Raw genomic sequence first — 19050 nt, 5'->3', positions numbered from 1 at the left:
TTGGTGCACGCCCAAATACCTGCCTGAGCACCCTCTTTCCAAGCCCCGCCTGGAAGCCTGGACTTCCAGAATTTTCCTCCTCTTGATCAATGGCTGCCTCTCCTCCCTCCCTAGCCTCCCAGCCTCAGTCATTCATTCATCAAACTTTTACTGAGCACCCAGTGTGCACTTGGCCCTGGCGATGCAGAGATGATTCGTCAAGGAGCTGAAGCGCCTGCTGCAGGAGCTGCCCAGTGCCCACACCCTGGTTTCCTGCTTCCTCCTGCGGTTGCAAAGCTTGCACAGGCCCCTCTGGAGCCCTGGTGTGGAAAATTCTACGCGGGAACTGCGGGGGGAGGGGGACCTTAGGAGCCTGGACAGCTGAGCTGGGTGACCTTTAGCAAGTCAGTGATATCCTCTCTCTGCACACGAACACACACATACACACATGCACACACACACACGCGCGCACACTCACATTGCCTGCTGCCCTTGCTCGTAAAAGGGCACCGAAAGCCCTGAGCTCTGAGGAGTAGTGAGGACGGATGCTGGGACCCAGCATGGAGGACCTGGGTGGCGCTCTACACTGGCAATGTGGCAGGATGCCTAGCACAACTGCTGGGGTCCCAGGCCCCCAGACTCAGCCCCTGCACTGGGCACGGGCTGGGGCAGCTACCCTGTGCTCTGCAGCTCCTCCCCCCACCCCAACCCCACTCCCGGCCCCAGCCCCTGGGGAAACATCATAGAAAAGGACCTATCTTTTGGATGGATTTGGTTGCTGCATCTCAGGGTGCCATGGTGACTGGCACCATAGAGATGAGCAGAACTGACTTTTATTGGCTTGGCTCCGCAGTCCCCAACCCCCCACCCACCGAGCGCCCAGGTCAGCAGACCCAGGAGAGGAGGAGGCAGGGTGCTTGATAAGTAGAAGCCAAGGAGATGAGAAAAACCCACTCCCCCCACCCTCTCAGTACAGCTCTCTCCCTCCTCCCACCCCTCGCCAATAACACTTGTATCAAACCCAAGAATTACAAGAAAATCATCATGGTAATTTATTGGTGGTTGTTATTCTACCATTTTCACTTCCAAAAGCATTTTTTTCTAATCTCTTGTTTGTTTCCACAGCAATTCCTAGGGGGAGGATTGTGTCCATTTTACAGCTGGGGAAGCGAGATCCAGATGGGACCCCAGCCCCAGGGTGGGGTAGATCCACAGCAGCCTTTAAGCCTTAACGGTGCAATTCCGCATCCTGCGCTCGAGGAAGTGCGTCTGGGGTCTTGGTTTCTGTGTCGCCCCCGTGGTTAAGCTTTACAGGGCTCCTGGTAGTGATGAGAACAGGGCTGGAAACAGCTCCTTCCTTCTTGGGCCTGAGTCCTGATCTGGGGGTTGGAGTGGAAGGGGGCCTCGCCTCTCCAGAAGGGTAGTGGGGTGGAGGGCGGGGCAGGCACTGGGGTGAGACCACTGTCCTGGATCCTGCAGGGTGGGACCTCCTGGGCATTTGGAGGGGTGAGGAGGAGCTTCTGGAACTGTAATCTCTGTACTCAGGAAGCCCCGAGCAGCTGAGGCCAGCGGGGATGGGGGAGGTGGAGTCCGGGCGGTGGGCGGGAAGCCCGCCCCTCCCTCAAGGGTTCCCCATATGGCTGAGAGCTGGGCTTCTTTTTTTTTTTTTTCCAAGATTTATTTATTTTATTTGAAAGGCAGAGTTGCAGAGAGAGAGAGAGAGAGAGAGAGAGAGAGAGAGAGAGAGAGAGGGAGAGGGAGAGAGAGAAAGAGGTCTTCCATCCACTGGTTCACTCCCCAGTTGGTTGCAACAGCTGGAGCTGTGCTGATCCGAAGCCAGGAACCAGGAGCTTCTTCTGGGTCTTCTTATGTGGGTGCAGGGGCCCAAGCACTTAGGCCATCTTCCACTGCTTCCCCAGGCCATAGCAGAGAGCTGGATCAGAAGTGGAGCAGCCAGGACTCAAACCGGCACCCATATGGGATGCCAGCGCCGCAGGCAGTGGCTTTATCTGCTATGCCACAGTGCCAGCCCCAAGCTGGGCTTCTTAAGGGCCTCTGTTCAGACTCTAATCAGAGTGGTTCCCCTGGCCCCAATTCCTTTTCCCTCAGGCCTTGGGGATCTGGAGGGCCCCCCGACTCTGCCAGGGTCTAGCTGCGTAGAGAAGAGGGGATGGCTCACGGAGTCCCCCTGCCTCCCTATGGACTGCCCCCCTGCTCTCTTGGGGTAAGGGTGAGCGCTTCCTTCCCCTCCCACCCTGCTAGGACAAAGGCCCACGCCTCCTCCCATGTCCCCCTCCTCAAACCCCCCTCTCCAGGGCCAGCTCCAGCCAGGTCGTGCACGGCACCCCCTTGGAAGCCCAAAGGCCGAGGGCTAGGCCGTGTCGCACACACTCAGCTCCGTGTCCCTTGAACTGGCCCGGGCTGCTGTTTCTCGTGTGCCCATGAAGATGGTCAGGCGCTCGGCCAGGGTCTTGGTATCAGGGAACAGGATAAAGTTGTAGATGAACGAAGCCAGAACAGCGCCCGTCAGGGGTCCCACCCAGAAGATCTATGGAGACAGAGACAGAAGGTGGCACCCCACCCAGGAGTTCTCAGGAGCATAGGGGCTTTGGGGGTCCCTGCCTGCTTCTCAAGTTCTGACGTGGTCTCCCAGGAACTCCCCAGCCATGCACAAGGTGATAAATTGAGAGCCTTCCATGCAGCCCGCCAGGGCCAGTCTCGCCCACTCCCACCTCCCCTCCCGCAGCCCCAGTTTTAGTCCCGAGTCTGTCTCGGCGGCAGCGTGTGGCTATTTCTGTGTGTCTTTTTCTATATCCAAGCTTGAAAAGTGGCCCAGCTGGAGATGGAAAACCTGGGCCAGGGCTAGCCAGTCCCCTGGGTGCCCTGGGATACTTAGCCCTGGGCGGGGGGCTGACTCACTCAGCCTTCCCAGTCTAGGGGGGTCCTCCCCACGCCAAAGCGGCTCAGGATGGCCTGGGGGCGCCGCTTATCTCCCCGAACCACACAGGGCCCTTTGCTGGCAAAACCCAGCCTTTACTGCCTACTGCCGTTAGGCGAGGTCTCTTCTTTCTCCCAAGCGGCCAGCGAGGGCCTCACCCAGTGCACGGTGAACTTTCCGACGACGACGGCAGGACCGAAGGAGCGGGCCGGGTTCATGGAGCAGCCGGTGAAGTAGAGCTGCGAGGAGACAGGGTGCTGTGGGGAGGCTCTGAGCCCGAAGCACAGAGTCCCAGACCCGCCGCACTGCACACCGCCGCCCCGGCCTCCCGCGCCGGACTTCCAGCACGTGCGCCTGCACGGCCTCGCTGCTGTCCTGTATTTACCCCAATGAGGTGGCCCACTGCCACAGAGGCCCCAATTATGGCAGCCGGGGAACCCGAGGCCTGGCGGCTGTCGGTGGAGGCGAAGACGCAGAGCACCAGCTGCAGGGTCAGAACCAGCTCCACCGCCACCGCCTGCCCGGTGGAGGCGTCATTCCGCACCTGGTGGAACCGGGACAGACGTGAGAGTGGGTGCGGGCTCCACCTGCGCAGCAGGACCGCTCCGCCCACCCCCGGGGGCGCCGGCGGGTGGGACGCAGGACCCTCGCAGAGCTGGAGCTGGAGGAGAGGGTTCAGGGAAGTAGAACTTAGACTGAAGAAGCGATCCCTGTGGCTTCTTCTCAGCTTTCTGACACCACAGTCCATTCCTATCCTACCCAGATAAGGCCAAGGTCAGGTTGCTCTGCGTGCCAGGGCCGGCTGTGAGCTGGTGTGGAGCCTGTGGCTGAACCGCTTTCTCCTTGCCTCCCTCTCCTCCGGCCTGGCACCCCACCCTTGCTTAAACTACCTCCCCTGGCCCCTGCCAGGTGTCCCCTGCCCATGCACCTGCCACTCGCCCCTCCCCCCGCTCCACCTACCATGTTGATGGCGAGGGTCTCTCGGATGTCTCCTGGAGTGACCCCGTAAAGCAGAGCGGCTCCCGCAGTGGCCCCCGCCAGCTGAGCCACCACGTAGGCCACAGCTCGGGGCAGAGAGATGTGTGAGCCCACGAGGAAGGCCAGCGTCACGGCGGGGTTGAGGTGGGCCCCGCTGGCCTTCCACGAGATCTGCACGACCATGGCCGTGGCCATGTTGAAGGTGATGGCAGTCTGCAGTACAGAGGGGAGTGCCGAGGGCCATTTCATGGCCGAGCCCACGCCAAAGAACACATACAGCCCCGTGGCCAGGAACTCAGCAAACAGCGCCCGGCTGATGGCCGCCCAGAGCGTGCATGCCAGCCTGTTTCCTGAGCAGCATGTCGCCGGCTCCATGTCTGTGCCTTGCGTCTCAGCTGTCGCACTCTTGCTCCAGGGCCTCTGCTCTGTCCCCTGTGTCTCTGCCTGGCTCTAGCTCTGCGCACTTCTCTGGCCGTCCACCTGCCTCTCTTTCACCACATGGCTGTCGCGAGGAACGTGCTGCTCCCACGGGGACAGTAGGTTATGTACGCCTCGGTGGTGGTGTGAGGGGTGGTGCTGTGTGCCTGCTCCACTCTGAGCTCAGCTGACAGGACAGGGTGCAAGGACGGAGGTGGGATAAAGGGTGCTCTTGGGCGCTGAGCTGGAACCGTGCAGGAAGTTTTCCGAGCCTGGCTGAACCCGGCTCATGCGGCAGGTAGAGGTCTTGCCCCAGGGTTGCAGGTTCAGGGCACGGGAGCAGGGGGGAGACCTGGGGAGCATTGGATTTCCAGGGCGTTCTGTCCCCAAGGTCAGCTTAGATGGAGCAAGATCACTCATCCCAGGGGCTCCTGGGCTAGGTCCCCTCCTCCAGGCTCTGTCCCCAAATTGGCTGAGTGCTCTGAGCTCCTAAGATGTGAAATTGAAATCCTGCTCACAGAGAACAGAGCCCACAGCCCTCAGGATGTGGGCCTGGGGAGGGGGCAGCGGGGCAGACGGAGGAGGGGCTTATTCCACAGCTTCTCAAACTGGGTCAGCCCCTACCCATGGCAGCGGGCGCCTCTGCTGTCCAACGTGGGAACATCCAATGGCCTTCACTCTCCCTCCATCCCCCCGCCTCTCCCAGGGCTCTCTGGGCTTCTCCCCCCTCTCAGGACGGGGAGAGGGGAGAAATTCCTCTCATTTGGGAATCAGAGCAGCTTACCCACTTTTGGGCCATGCTGGCCCTGGGGTCAGCCTTGTCCTAGGCTCTCTCCTTGAGAAGACAGCAGCGCTGTAAGAACATCCACCTGGCCTCGCCTGCCCACAGGTGTCCCTGCTGTCCCCAGGCTCTTAGATGGGGCCCTCCCCTCTCCCGGCCCCCTCGGCGCTCCATGGGTGGCAGGCACCTGGGCAGCACCTGGGCCCTCCTCTCCCTCCGTCCCTGGTCCCATCCCAGTGTAAGTCCTGCTGATTTTGAATCCTAACGATTCCTTCTCTGTGCCCTCCTTGCCACCCCCGCCACCCTGCAGCCACAGCCAGCCTCTCTGCTCCCTTGCTCCGCTCCAATCAATTCTCCACACTGCAGCCCGAGTGATCTTTCTAAAATGCAAATCTGATCCTGCTGCTCCCTGGCTAAAATCCCTTCAAAGCCTCAGTCCCTCTGGAAACTCCACGCCTGGCTTACAAGGCCCTCTGCGATCCTCTTTCCCCTCCCCTCTCCCTGCTCCTCGCCTCACCCTTACCCATGGGGGTCTCCCCTCTTTTTTGGGGGGCCCTTTCCATGGGTAACTCCTATCCCATCCTAGGGTTCAGCTTCAAGGCCACTTGCTCATTCCCTGGGTGAGGACCCCCCCACTGCTGTGTGCACTGCAGTCACCCATGGGGGGCTTGTCCCAGTGTTAATGTGTCTCCCCAGTGTGACTGGAGCTGAGACCTATCCATTCCTTCGTGGAGTGTCTTGCATGGAGACTGGCCACAATGAGTGCCGGGGTAGCATTCACGGAATGAGGTCATGCGTGCATGAATGAAATTTCTTGACTTCCTGAAGGCAAATGACTTTTGTGTCAGCTTCATTTCAGCCTGTGATTCTTCTTTCTTTCTTTCTTTCTTTCTTTTTTTTTTTTTTTAAGATTTATTTGAAAGGCAGAAGGAGTGGGAAGAGAGAGAGGTCTTCCATCTGCTGGTTCATCCCCCAGGTGGCCGCAACAGCAGAAGCTGCGCTGATCCGAAGCCAGGAGCCAGGAGCTTCTTCCAGGTCCCCGACGTGGGTGCAGGGGCCCAAGGACTTGGCCATTTTCTGCTGCTTTCCCAGGTCACAGCAGAGAGCTGGATCAGAAGTGGAGCAGCCGGGACTTGAACCAGTGCCCATATGGGATGCCAGCACTGCAGGCATTGGCTTTACCCGCTATGCCACAGCGCCGGCCCCTTATTTTCTTTTAAATTATCTGTTTGACAGGCACAGAGGCAGAGATGGAGAGAGCTCTCATCTACTGGTTCACTCCCCAAATGCCTGCAACAGCTGAGGCTGAGTGGGCCAAGGCCAGGAGCCAGGTCTCCCACGTGGGTGGCAGGAACCCAATCGCTGCTTCCCAGCATCTGCACAGCAGGAAGCTGGAGTCAGGACCTGGAGGCGGGCTGTGTGGGATGCAGGCGTCTTATCTGGAACCTTAACAGCTGGGCCGCGCGCCTGCCCCTGGTCTGTGAGTCTCACAGCCTTATACCCACTCTCATCTGAGACTGAGCCCTCTGCCCCCTCCAGGTGAGACACCCCAACTCTGGGCCTCGGGTGCTTCCCATGTGCCCTCAGTTCTTGTCCAATCCTTTGCTCCTCCCCTTCTCCTCCTCCCGCTCCGCCAGCCTCACTGCACCTTTCCAGGAAAGCCCTTTGAGCTTGCTCTTGGCCGTGCCCCTCCCCTAAGAGCCCCCCCCCCCCAAGCTCCACTTTTTCCTGCACACCTCCCCCGCCCCATCTGCTCAGCTGCTGGAACTGCTGCTCTGACCGCCCGCTCCCCGGCCTCATCAGGGGTGGCGGCTCTGCTCAGCGACCCTCCCATCATCCCCAGTTGCCGCCCCCACACTTCATCCTCCCCCCTCCACTCCCCTCAAGTGCCCTGCTCACTCTGGCAGCCCCCCCCCTTGGAGAGCCTGGCAACCAGACTTCCTGTATCCTTTCTCCCCAGCCACAAATGCACCTGCAGCCCTCAACAGCGGCCCCTGAGTGTTGGAGAGGAGGTGGCTCTTCTCTGCATCCAAGTCTGAAGGGGAGGGCGACCCTTGTTCCTTGGCTTCCTAGGAGTGACTGGCACCCTCTAGAGGCCGTTGCCAGGCTCACCTGTGGCTCTTGTTCCTGGGACCCTCCAGGCCAAACACAGAGCAATGCAGAGTATGGTTTTGGAGTCCAGGGTACAGTCCCTCGCCATGGCACTGAGCTCTGGTTCTGCCTGCCCCTCCGCTCCCCGGGCCCTCGCCCTACCACGGCACTAAGCTGCTGGCCACCTCCTGCTCCTCCCACTGCACAGCCAGTCCCCCTATGCTCCACACAGGCCAGGCATTTGTAGTTCCCCGGAATGAGCTTTGGAGGTTCTGTGTGCAGGGCTTGGAACGCTCTCTTCCCTGTCTCTGTTTTAAGACTGCTCAAGCGCAACACCTCTAGGAAGCCTGCCGTGATTTCCTCCCTGGCAGGGTGAGGGCTAGCTGCAGGGAGAACTCAGGCTCGAGCAAGGCCAGGGGCTAGCTGTGGCCTCTGCTTCCTCCATGGCCCGCCTCCCACCCTGTGAAGGGAATGACGGGGTGTGGCTGTGGGGGCGCCCTTTCCCCTGCCTGGAGGCTATGCCCCTGTACCCCAGGGGTACTTCTCCCCCTCCTTCCCCACACACAAGGAGTGGGCTGGAGTGCAGACCCTCAGCACTCCCTCCCTGGCCCAATTCCTGTCTCTTGCCAGCTCCTGCTAAGACAAGCCAACATATTTTGTTTGTTTTTTAAAGATTTATTTATTTGAAAGGCACAGTTACAGAGAGGCAGAGGCAAAGAGAGAGAGAGAGGTCTTCCATCCGCTGGTCCACTCCCCAATTGGCCACAATGGCTGGAGCTGCGCCGATCTGAAGCCAGGAGCCAGGAGCTTCCTTCAGGTCTCCCACGTGGGTGCAGGGGCCCAAGGACTTGGGTCATCTTCTACTGCTATCCCAGGCCAGAGCAGAGAGCTGGATCAGAAGTGGAGCAATTGGGACTCGAACCGGCGCCCATGTAGGATGCCAGCACTGCAGATGGTGGCTTCACCCTCTGTGCCACAGCGCCAGCTCCAAGCCAACATGTTTTGAATACTGTTGTGTGTACAGTTGCTTCAGTTCTGTGACCACTGAAGCCCCATGTATAAGAGGGGCTGTTAACGACAGCTTCCTGTGTGTTAGCAGTCAGCATGCTTCCAAGTCAGAAAACTGAGTGTCAGATGCCACCCCCCCAATACCCACACCCATACACACACACAGCCGGGCGGCGGGACTGGGCGGGCATAGGACAGGCTGTGGCAGCACCTGCACCCCTGCTCCAGGCCCTGGGGGGCCCAAGAGCATTCAGTGCGGCCACAGCTCTTGTCCCCAGCTAGCCTGCTGGATGGAGCAGGGCCTCCGTGCGCCCCGCCTGGCCTGGGACAAGGTCCTTCACCCTCCAGGCCTGTCTTCTCCACCTACACCGCCAACGTCTGCCTCTCCTCCATCTCCCCATCACTGTCCCCAGTGGCAATCATGGGGGAGAGGCAGACAGGAGGTGTGTGGGGGGGGGGCGCCTCTGGGGTTCCGTCTGCAGGTGGAGCTCAGACTCAACTACGGGACTGTCCCGTGTGCCTCCTTGAGCACGTGTGGGGCCAGGCACGGATGCATCACAGATGGCCCGTGCGCTCGCTAGACCTGAAGGTCGTTGCGCAGCTCGGAGACCCGGAGACCAGCAGGGTCGGGGTGTGCTGGCGTGCACTGGGCTCCGCGCTCGCAGCCCCATGGCTCAGGGAGCTCAGATACTAAGGCCGCAGCGCCCCCTGCTGGCCACGTGTCCGCCCACAGCTCGGCTGCACCTTCGCCTAATGGGCCAGCAGGGTTCATTGGCAGGAAGCAGGGTCTGTGGCCCGTGAGCCCGCTGTTCACCCTCAGGGGCTTGGGCACGCTTCCCCTGGGGGCCGTCAGAGAAAAGGAAGCGAGGCCAACCTCCCGGTCCTCTGTATCCGGGTCTTACAGAACCTGAGGGGGAAAGGCTCCCCTGTCTTCCGCACCCCAACTAGGCTGCACCCTGCTGGCCCCAGGGCACCTGAGTCTGAAGCGCTCACTCCCCGTGCTCTCCCTCCCGGTCCCCCTTCCCACTAGAGCGCTCCAAGACCCGCGCGGGGAGGCGCCGCGGTGTGGATTCGGTGGCCGAGGGCCCCCTCTGCTGGCCAGCGCTGGCCCTTGCAGCCAGCTCTCCATCCCGGGGCAGCCTAGGGGGCCTTGGGCGGGTGAGGTGGGCACGATAGGGGAGGGGGGCTGCTGCCCCCTACCGTTCGGCGTAAGCTGTAAGAACACGATGCGGCCCGGGTAGATGGGGGAGGGGCTGCCACATGAAGCTAAAGTGCAGGCGGAGGTGACAGAGCAGCAGCGGCTCAGGTCTCTGGGCAGGTGTGTGTCCATGGGCGTCCTTGTGCACCGCTCTACTGAGTCCTCACTCTCAGTGCCTGGCTGTGATTGCACAGTGTTTATGCCACCCCCCCAACCTACACACACACACACACACACCGGGGCCATTCTCATTTTCTCCCAACAACCCGCGAGGCAGATTGAAAGTACTCTCACTGTGCAGACAAGATCGTGAAAGCTCAGAGCGCTCATATTACACAAAGGGCAGTGTGTGAAGCCCCTGCACCCACATGGGAGACCCGGATGAAGCTCCTGGCTCCTGGCTTGGGCTTGGCTCAGCCCTGGCCATTGCAGCCATTTGGGGGAGTGAACCAGCAGGTGGAAGATCTCTCTCTCACTCTCAACTACCTTGCAAATAGATAGATCTTCAAATCTATGGACTCCAAGCAGCTTCCTTAACCATGACGCTTAGGCTGTGTGCTGAACTGCTTGCGTGTGTGACTTCTGCCCTTTCTCAGGTACACCTGGCCCGTCCATCCGGGCACCTCAGACCCTCATCCCAGCTGCCCTTCACAGCCACCCTGGGAGAGCATTATTTAGCCACGTCTCGCAGATCAGGCAATGGAGGCTCGCCCAGGTTAAGGACACGGCAGGCAGAGGCAGGAGAGGGGAACCCTGGGAAAGGCCAGGGCCGGGCTGGGCTGGGGGCTGGGGCTTCTGCCTCTGCCCGAGGCTCCCAGCCGGGTGTCTCTGCAACTCTGAGGTGTAAAGACGTGCGCCCAGGTTTTGCACACTGTCTCCGTGATGGCAGCCAGCTGGTCACCTCCTTGGCATCTCAAGGGGCTGTGGCTCGTTCTCATCTCCACCCTGCCTGGCACACCCTGGCTCTGGGGCCAGGCCCTCCTCAGGTGGCAGGGCCCTGCCACAGCCGAGGGGAAGGGTGGTTCAGGGTGGGGTTCCCCCACCCCTACCCGCACCCCGGTCTCTAGTTCCACTTCTGTATTCCGTCTTCTCTCGCTTCTCCCTCTCTCCTCCCGTGACCTCTCTGGTTCTCTAGGTCTCTCCTGCCTCATCTTCCTTTCTTCCCATTCAGGACTTGTCCTGCAGCTCCCTGGAGGAGCCTGGGGGTAGGCTGGGGGGATGATGGGGAGAGGGTGGGGTGACCCAGAGCAGAGGTGATGGCCGCAAGCCCCCGAGAAGAGGCTGCTGGGGAGAGGTGACATGGAACGTGAACATCAGTGGTTTATTGGGAAGCCCCCAACCCCACCCCCAGCAGCCCCACCCCATGCGTCTCCAACCAGAAATAAATAAGGTGGTACCAGCAGTGGATGAGGGTGCGCCTTGGCCACCTAGGGCTCTGGCTCTTATGGGGAGGTGGGGGCGCACACTGCAGGCTGCCCCTTCCCGGCCCAGCCTTGAGCCACCTGCAAGCTTGGCACGGCGTTCGCATCTCTAAGGTCTGATCTCATGACAGGCGCCCTGTCCCCCGGAGAAACCCCTCCCCACCAAGCCCTAGCCCCCTGGCCCCAGCCCCAGAGTCCCTCCACGGTTTCCTGCTCCCTTGGCTCACTGTGCAGCCTGGGGAGGAGCCAGCACCTCCTCCTCAGCTGAGAGGAGCAGCTGGGGGAGGGGGAGCCTTGCTGTCCTGGTTGTGTTCTTTCTTCGCCTCCGCGGTTCCAGGCTAGAGGGGCCCAACGCTGCGCTGCTCAGCGGCTGGTCAGCTCCAGGGTCTTCTCCCTGTGCTCTTCCCAATCCTCCTCCGGCTCATAGGAGCCCTTGACGACGGCCACGCGCTCGCTGAGGCTCAGGGAAGTGGGGAAGAGCAGGTAGAAGTAGAGGATGGCGGCCAGGATGGCCCCCACGATGGGACCCACCCAGAAGACCTAGTGGAGACAGGGTGGTGGTCCCAGGCTTCAGAGAGCTGCCCCCCAAGAGGGACAGGCAGGCTGGCGCCCACTCCCCACCGACAGACATGTGGATACCCCCCCAGGCCCGGGCCCTCAAGGGGCAGGCACCCGGGGCAGGCACCCTCCCACCCCACTAAGAGAGACAAGTGGACCTGCCCAGGCCACAGATGACGTTTGGACACTCTGAGAGACAGACGGACAGAATTCCTCCCCCCTCCCCGCACAGACAGAGAGACTCAGACCCTGCAGGGAGTGATCAGCTCTCTCCCAGAGGTGACAGACCCCAGAGACGCTCTCCCAACCCCTCCGCAGGGTGCACCATGAAGCATCAGCACAGACAGACACCCAGACACCCCGAGAAAGAGACTGTGTACACATGTACGCATGGGGGTGCTCACAGCAAGTCAGCTCGGATGCCCCCTAGGTATGCATGGGGGAAACACAGCTCCCCGTCCCAGTGCCCAGCCCTGCCCCTGCTGGCTGCCTCCTGTCCCCTGGGGCCCACCCCCAAGCTCTAGGCCATGGGACCCAGAGAGCCTGGCTGCCAGGGGCGGGCAGGACTCACCCAGTGCGAGGGGCTGAAGCGCTTCATCACTACAGCCGGGCCGAATGAGCGGGCTGGGTTCATGGAGCAGCCGGTGAAGTAGATCTGAATGGGGAGAGGCAGCGGTGAGCAGGTGGTAGCCAGGGTTGGGCTCGGGCCCCAACCCCCAGCTCTCCTCTCTTCTCTCTGTCCTGGATATGGCCTTGAGCCCCCTGGCCCTCCCCTCCACACTTACGCCCACCTTTCCTCAGCCCAGCAAAGGGCCTGGGGATCTCAACCTTGGACTTGGCAGTCTGGAGGGGACGCCATTCCCGGGTCTCCCGGAACCCCAGCCGCCTGTCATCACCACTCACCCCCACAAGGTGGCCCAGGGTGACAGAGAGGCCGATGGACAGGGCCGGGGAGCCCACAGGGCTGGTGCGGCGTGAGTCGGTGGAAGAGAAAATGCATAGCGCCAGCTGGAAGGTGAGGATCAACTCCACCACCACGGCCTGGCCCGGTGTCGTGTTGTTGTTGAGCTGCAACGGGAAGGCGTGTTAGGGCCCCTGCCGCCTTCTGCTCCCAGGGTCGGTGCTTGGGAAGCGGGGCTTTTGGCCTGCGAGGACACCAAAGGCTTGGGCACCCGGGAGCCAAGTCCTGCGCATGTCCTGGAAAAGTCGTTTGCTGGAGACACAAGGCACTTTACAGATTGCATGAGCTGGAAGCCTGGGCCTGTGTCCAGGGGGCCGTGTCAGGGGAGCTGTTCCTGCATACGGTCTTGTCAATGGCTCTGCCGTCCCCAACCCCAACACCCAGGCATTTACCCTCCCTCCCGTGGGCAGCTGCCCAGTTTGCCTACTGCAGACTGCCCCCAGCCTCCTGCCCGTGCCAACTTCAAACCCGTCTCTCCAGTGTGGCTGACTCACGGCCTGACAATGGCCACAAAAATCCTCCTCTGTGTTTGATTAATGAACCCAGTTTGCATGGGACTTGGAGGGGACTGAAATCCAGGGCTGCTGGGTGAGGGGGCAAGGCAGTGGGGGCAGGGGGAGGGGCAGGGAAAGGGGGAGCCATGACTCAATAGGCATCACATTAGGGGCTCCCATCCCAGGTCCCATGACACCTGCTGTGGCAGGTGTGTAACCATCCCTGAAGACCGGCTGAGAAAAATGAAACACAGTCATGATCACACAGAGCCCGGACCGCAACCCACTAGCTGGGGGCACAGCCGGTTGGAGGGGGGGGGGGTCTCGCCAGCCTTACTCTGGAGAGGCCTCGAACTTTCCAAAGGAGTGTGTGTGCCCCAGGTGGGCCTCCCCGCTACAGCCCGTCCACTCCCCAGATGGGACACAGAGGCCCCTGTCCCTTGGCGCCCGGCACTCACCGCGTTGACAGCCAGGTTGCCCCGGGCATTGAGCGGCGCCAGTCCGTAGAGGATGCCAGCACCAGCGATGGCGCCCACCAGCTGGGCGGCCACGTAGAAGACGGCCCGCAGCAGCGAGATCTGGTTGCCCACGAGCAGGGCCAGGGTGATGGCCGGGTTGATGTGGCCGCCGCTCACCGGCCCCAGAGCCTGCGCCAAGGTGCCGATGGCCAGGCCGAATGCCAGCGCGATTTGCAGAATGGAGGGCAGCGCCGACGGCCACTTGAGCGCCGAGCCCAGGCCGAAGAAGACAAAGATGAGGGTGGCCAGGAACTCGGCAAACACGGCCTTGAGGAAGGCCACGGAGCACACCTCCTTCTTCATGGTGGCCGCGGGCCCCTGGTGGCGGCGGCGGCGGCGGCGGTGGCGGGGGGCGGCGGCCGTCGGGGCGGCGGGGGGCGTCCGGCTGCGCGGCGGCGCGCGCTCTGGGGCGCCCTCTCCGCGGCAGGCGGCCTGGCGAGGGCCGGGCGGGGGCGCGCTATATAGGGGGCGGGCGGCCGGAGGCGGCGGCAGCGGCGCGGGCGCGGGGGGGCAGGGGGCGGCCCCGGCGCCCGGGGGCCACCGCAGAGCGCAGGGAGGGGCGCGCGCGGCCGCCGCGGGCTCGCAGCTGCCCCCAGCCCCGCGCGTCCCCGCGCCGGGGCAGCGGGCCACCCGCCCGGGCCACGTGACCCAGACAGGAGCGGTGTAGACCGGCCCCGCGCCCGGGGTCCCGCGCATGGCGCGCTGGGGGTGCCTTCCGTGCTGGCTCCCGCGCCGTGCGCGATGCGCTCCGCGGGAGACTGGGCGCCGTCTGCGCTGCTGTCCGGCGGCTACCTCGGCTGGTGCTGGACCTCCGTCCGTGGTCTTCGCCTTTTCTTTTCTTTGCGCCCGTGTTCCAACTCCTCCTTTTCCTCCTGCGACCCGAGCATCCTGACCTGGCCTCACCCCCGGCTGGGCCGGAGTGATGCAGCTCCCTGAGGCCCGCGCCACTCAACTCGAGGGCGGCCGGCGGCGGGGGCGGCGGGGCGGTCCAGTCGTCGCGGACTCGGCCCGGCCCGGCCCGGCCCGGAGCGGCGCGGCCAACGCGGAGGCGTTTTTGCAGAGTGGGACGTGTGCCAGCCTGGCCCGGCGCTGAGCAATCCTCGACGCCCAGGAGCTCGGCAGTACCCGGGGGCGCCTGGCCCGGGGTGGGGGTCCTCCCAGCACGGCCAAGGGGTGCGCGCTGGGGCGGGGAGCTGGAGACCGAGGATTTCCCTTGCCCGCAGGACGGGCTGGGGCTGGGATCGGGGAACAGACCTGGGGACCTGCGGGCGGGAGCGATTTGGGGAGGGCAGAGGCCGGCAGCCCCCACTCTGAATCTCAGGTTTCCTCCTAGTCTCGATTTCTCTCGGCTCCTCTTCCTTGCAGCCCTCACACGGGCTGCCAGTCTCTGTAAGTTCTCTGTGTCTTGCTCGCTCGTTTTCTCTGCCTTTTCCTTTTTTTTTTTTTTAAGATTTTATTTTATTTTATTTGAAAGGCACACGGCAGAGAGAGAGAGGAGGGGGTTGGATCTTCCATCCACTGGGTCACTCCCCCTGATAGCCACAACCGTGGGAGCTGCGCGCCATCTTCTGGGTCTCCTATGTGGGTGCAGGGGCCCAAGGACTTGGGTTATCTACTGCTTTTCCCAGGCCATAGCAGGGAGCTGGATAGGAAGAGGAGCAGCCGGGACTCGAACCCTGCGCCCATATGGGAGGCCGGCAGTGCAGGTGGCAGCTTTAACCACTATACCACATTGCTGGCCCCAGCCCTAGTCTGTTTTTATCTTTCTTCATCTCTCAGTTGCTATCTGTTCTCTCACTGTTCCTCTGTCTCTTTTAGTTGCTGTTCCTTGTCAGTTTCTCTGTCTCTGCCTCATCTTCCATGCCTGTCTTGTGGTCTTTTTCAGTCCACCCCCCCCCCCAAGTCAGATCCTCCCACCGGTGGGCTGGGTGATGCTCTCTCCCAGTTCCCCAGCCCCCTCCCTCTGAGCACCCAGCCCCTCTCTAGCCCGCCTGGCTCCTCTGCTCTCCAGTTTGGCATGTAGGGAATGAGGCTGGAGGGCTCTCCAGGGCTTACAGGGAAGGGCCAGGACCCACCCTGCCTCTCCTGCGATGGGGGCCGCACCCACGGCTTGCCCCGTGTGTGTGTGTGTGTGTGTGTGTGTGTGTGTGAGAAGCACTCAGCCTGGCACAGCACTCAGCTGAGCCCTCTCCTGTTGTGACAGTATGTGACAAAGCCCCCCTGAGGGTTGGAGCCAGAGGGTGCAGCAGAGAGACAGCAGGTGCCTCTGCCTGATACGGAAAGGAAAGCCAGGGACCTGGGGAATTGGGCTCTGGGCTCAGCTCCGTGGCAGCTAAGTGGCCAAAGAAAACAGGTGGCCAGAGAAACCCCACTATTGTTCCCCATTTCCTGCTAGGCTGGCTCCTCCCCCTGGCCTCTCCGCCTTAGGGCCTTAGGTCTGTCCTTTCTTCCTCCGGTCCAGAGCCCTGCCCCTAGCACAGTACCACGACTGTACACAGGATTCTCTCGGAGGCTTGGGGCTCAGGCTGGACATGACCTTGATGGGCTTAGGGGCCCTCAGAGAGACAGGCTTCTTCACAGCTGAACCTGCCTCCAGCCCGCACCCTTCCACTTTCTTTCTCATCGTGTTGCCCTCAAGGAGCACTCTCCGTGAATTCACGGCTCTGGGACTCCATCATTTGGGGTCGAAAGGACCCAGAGGTGCTCACAGCAGGTGGGGCCAACCAGGGGAAGCTTTGACCTGAGGATTTGTCCCTTGCAGCTTCAAGGCCTGGTGCTTGCTTGCCGCTTTATACATTCCCAATATACTCCATAAAAGGTATCAACTGTACTAGGCCTGCCTGTGAGATTTAATTGCAAGGAGACATAGACTCAGAGGGTACTTGCCCAGGATTGCACAGTGACCTGACCAGAGATTTGTGCATTGCCAGGCAGACCGGGAGGGAGTAAGCCGGAGGAGGCCAGAGGAGCACCCACAAGAGCACCCGTCAAGAGCACCCACAAGGGGCAGCTGATTCGCTTTCCCAGACTGCACACGCAGGCCCTTGCAGCTCTGCCAGTCATCAGGGCCACTCTGTGCCCAGGTTATCGCAGGAAAATGCTGGAGCTCTTGTGTCCTGGAAGTGTCTCCCCACCCCCAGCCCCCCAGGCACTCAGGCTGTGGCCTGCCAGCTCCAGGGGAACACTAGCCTGCGGCCGTTCTCCTAGGGGCTAGGAGCTGCTGGGGAGAGCCCCTTCCGTTCCTGTCCTGAACGAGGGGTCTCGGGATCTTCCGGGAGAAGTTGTGGAAGGAAACAGCACTGGTTGGCAAATGAGCATTTATTGAGTGCTTACTATATGCAGAGCACTGTGATAGGAAAGATCCAGGCAAAAGCTACCCCCCCCCCCAACCAAAGGGCTTACACTGTGGCTGGGAGGGAGGCATCGTATATACACACATCACAGCTTAAAGACACAAACCAGCATGTAACATTTGCAGGTGCAAAGTCATTTGGCACAAACTGGGGATGTGGGCGTGGATGCTGTCAGAACCTTGCGGTCAGTCACCTCCCCCTCTCAGCGTGGGGACTCCTCTGTCCCCAGCTTGGGGACCCGGAGGCCTGTCCACCTGCCTTCTGCCTGGTTTGGGATGTGGCTGGGGCCACCTTCCTGAGTGCTCTTCAAGAGCAGAAACCAGTCCTGGGTTTCGTTTTTTTTTCTCCTTTTTTTGTTTGCTTGTCATGTTCTCCCTGCTCTTCTGCCACCCTCTGTGTCCCCCACAAGATACTGGCTGGGGTGGGCTGGACAGGCCTAACCTTGTGTTCTGTTTCTGCCAGGTGCTCCCAGGAGAAGCCCACGACTTGCCTTCGTGGCAAGATCATGGGATTTTTGCAGAAGGAGACTTGGGTTTAAGTCTTGGCTCTGGTATACAGCAGCTATGTGATGCCGGGTCCTCTTAGTCTAGTTTCTATCAAATACAAAGGACAATATTTGCTCTGCTGGCCTCCCAGAGTGAGTAGTTAATCACGGGATGATAAGGGAGTGCTTTGGAAATAGCAAAACCCTTGACCTTCCCCCACTTCGAGAATTAGTTGAGCTAATTCGTGGAAGGCACCTGCCAAGTGTGACCCTGACTCTCCATTTTTCCCCACTCCCGTCATTTAGCATTTTCCTTTAACCTTGACCACACCTGGGCTACAAGGGTTGGAAGTGGTGGGACTCTCACATTTAGTTTGTGGGGAGGTGCAGCCCAGGAAGTGGAACAGAAATAGCCACACATTTCTTGGAACCTCTTGGATCTTTGTTGGTGCCAGGGGGTGGCAGTGAGGTGCCCCGAGACACATAGAGACGGGCTGAAAGACACTTGGCTACTGAGAGGACAGCCCCAGAGGTCACCGAGGCCTCTGGCTCCACCCCCCTGCAGCTGTCACTGGCCGCGGAGGGTGGGACAGAGTGGCTGGGCCTGGGTGGTAGCAGGAGTCAGTGCGGGCTCAGGGCAAGGAGAGGCCCAGAGGTGTCTGCCTGGACCTTGGGACATCCAAGGTTCACCTTTGCTTTGACCTCCAAAGAAAGATTAAGGAGGTGGAGGGTCAGGCTCCTTCTACATCCTCCCCCGCGCCCCAGGAAGCAGAAATAATGAAAATGAGCCTAATAATGCGTGATAATGGCATTAGGAATTAGAGTTCACACAGCCTCTTTACGTGCATCATCTCACCTAATCCCAGATAATCGCATTTGAGAACCACTGCGCTGCCCAGAAACTCGCAAGCCTGGGTTCTAGACGCAGCCCTGCCACTGTGTGACAAGGCTCTGATCCTGTCCACAGTAGCTGTTCAGTGCTGGGAGCCAGAGCGGGTCTGGCGGAGGAGGACCTGCCGGCTGTGGGGGGAGGGGGCGAGAGTGACCGGGAGATGGGCAGGTGTTGCCTGGTGCCCATGGCTGCATGCCTGAGTGCCTTGCCCAGCCAGCCATAGGTGTGTGCTGGACGAAAGGGTTCACTTGCGAAACCGCGTGTCTGCTTTCAAGAAGTGTCTAGTTGCAAATCTCCCCTCTCCGAAGACAAAAGGCCAGGGGCCCATGAAGGGCGTTCCTTTTTCTCTGCCAAAACGGGAAGCTAATCTCTGAGTCTGGGGCTGGGCTGAGGCGGGGGTCCCGGGCATGCGCAGGCCTGCTGCTCTTTCTGGAAAGACCTCCCTCTGGGTAGCAGGGAAATCCATGGCCGCTCCGAGGCCTGTTTTCTGCTTGACACCTCTCTGCCTCCATCCAGTGTCCTTGCTAGTCTTGGTGGTGGTGTGGTGGAGGGGTGTTGGCCCAGGGCTGCAGCTTGGGGAACTTTTTGATGCGGGCAGGGTAGGAGTTGGAAGCAGACCCCTCTCCAGGTCTGAGGGCTGCATGGCGCAGAGCACCCCCCCAACTCCCGCAGAGGGAGTGGATTTATTGCAGGTGTATGTTGAGGGGCAGGGAAACAGAAGGGTGAGTGAGAAGTCTGCTAGTGACACCTGCTTGAGGTCGGAGGCGCGGGGGAGAACACGCAGACACGTGCACACACACACATGTGCACACCAGCAAAATCCAGCGCCCCTCCCTCCCACGGGGGGGTTCTGTGTATTCCTCGCCAGCGCCTGGGTGCAGGCCTGCCTACCTTCCCTCTGTCTCTCCCTAGCTCAGCCCCCTGTCCTCCGCCAGCAGTCAAGGGTAGCCAATGGGCCGCCCCAGCCTCAGGGCAGGGG

The 19050-nt window shown here is 61.2% G+C and overlaps 2 protein-coding genes across 3 annotated transcripts; both read right to left on the bottom strand.

The window, feature by feature from the left end:
* Positions 1 to 1032: 1032 nt before the first annotated feature.
* On the bottom strand, positions 1033 to 4667 carry AQP6 (aquaporin 6). Its single transcript, XM_008256432.5, has 4 exons — positions 3878 to 4667; positions 3303 to 3461; positions 3076 to 3156; positions 1033 to 2527 (listed from the first exon to the last, which is right to left on the bottom strand). Exons 1-4 carry the CDS (start codon positions 4268 to 4270, stop codon positions 2351 to 2353), a joined length of 810 nt encoding a protein of 269 aa, XP_008254654.4. The 5' UTR covers positions 4271 to 4667; the 3' UTR covers positions 1033 to 2350.
* Positions 4668 to 7838: 3171 nt separating this feature from the next.
* Positions 7839 to 13788, bottom strand: AQP5 (aquaporin 5). 2 transcript variants are annotated; one of them, XM_089307399.1, is made up of 4 exons: positions 13283 to 13788; positions 12273 to 12437; positions 11941 to 12024; positions 7839 to 8073 (listed from the first exon to the last, which is right to left on the bottom strand). In XM_089307399.1, exons 1-4 carry the CDS (start codon positions 13643 to 13645, stop codon positions 8038 to 8040), a joined length of 648 nt encoding a protein of 215 aa, XP_089163525.1. In that variant the 5' UTR covers positions 13646 to 13788; the 3' UTR covers positions 7839 to 8037. The 2 variants fall into 2 exon arrangements, with proteins under 2 accessions (XP_089163525.1, XP_008254653.2); XM_008256431.5 differs by lacking the exon at positions 7839 to 8073 and adding an exon at positions 9701 to 11351 and having other exon boundaries at positions 13283 to 13786.
* Between the last annotated feature and the right edge of the window lie 5262 nt (positions 13789 to 19050).

This window comes from Oryctolagus cuniculus, chromosome 11 (genome assembly GCF_051225735.1).
Source record: "Oryctolagus cuniculus isolate XC-2025 breed Fujian yellow rabbit chromosome 11, ASM5122573v1, whole genome shotgun sequence".
Taxonomy (NCBI): Eukaryota; Metazoa; Chordata; class Mammalia; order Lagomorpha; family Leporidae; genus Oryctolagus; species Oryctolagus cuniculus.
The sequence above is the reverse complement of the archived record's forward strand: the minus strand, read 5'-3'. Positions and strand labels throughout refer to the sequence as shown.

What these genes read in the sequence shown, in the direction of transcription:
- AQP6 (XM_008256432.5), bottom strand. Translation starts at nt 4,270, where the DNA reads ATGGAGCCGGCGACATGCTGCTCAGGAAACAGGCTGGCATGCACGCTC. An exon ending in AGACCCTCGCCATCAACATG is followed by an intron (nt 3,462 to 3,877) that starts GTAGGTGGAGCG and finishes CGGTTCCACCAG; the next exon opens with GTGCGGAATGACGCCTCCAC. An exon ending in CAGTGGGCCACCTCATTGGG is followed by an intron (nt 3,157 to 3,302) that starts GTAAATACAGGA and finishes GTCTCCTCGCAG; the next exon opens with CTCTACTTCACCGGCTGCTC.
- AQP5 (XM_008256431.5), bottom strand. Translation starts at nt 13,645, where the DNA reads ATGAAGAAGGAGGTGTGCTCCGTGGCCTTCCTCAAGGCCGTGTTTGCC. An exon ending in GCAACCTGGCTGTCAACGCG is followed by an intron (nt 12,438 to 13,282) that starts GTGAGTGCCGGG and finishes TTCCCGTTGCAG; the next exon opens with CTCAACAACAACACGACACC. An exon ending in GCTTCAGCCCCTCGCACTGG is followed by an intron (nt 11,352 to 11,940) that starts GTGAGTCCTGCC and finishes TGTCTCCACTAG; the next exon opens with GTCTTCTGGGTGGGTCCCAT.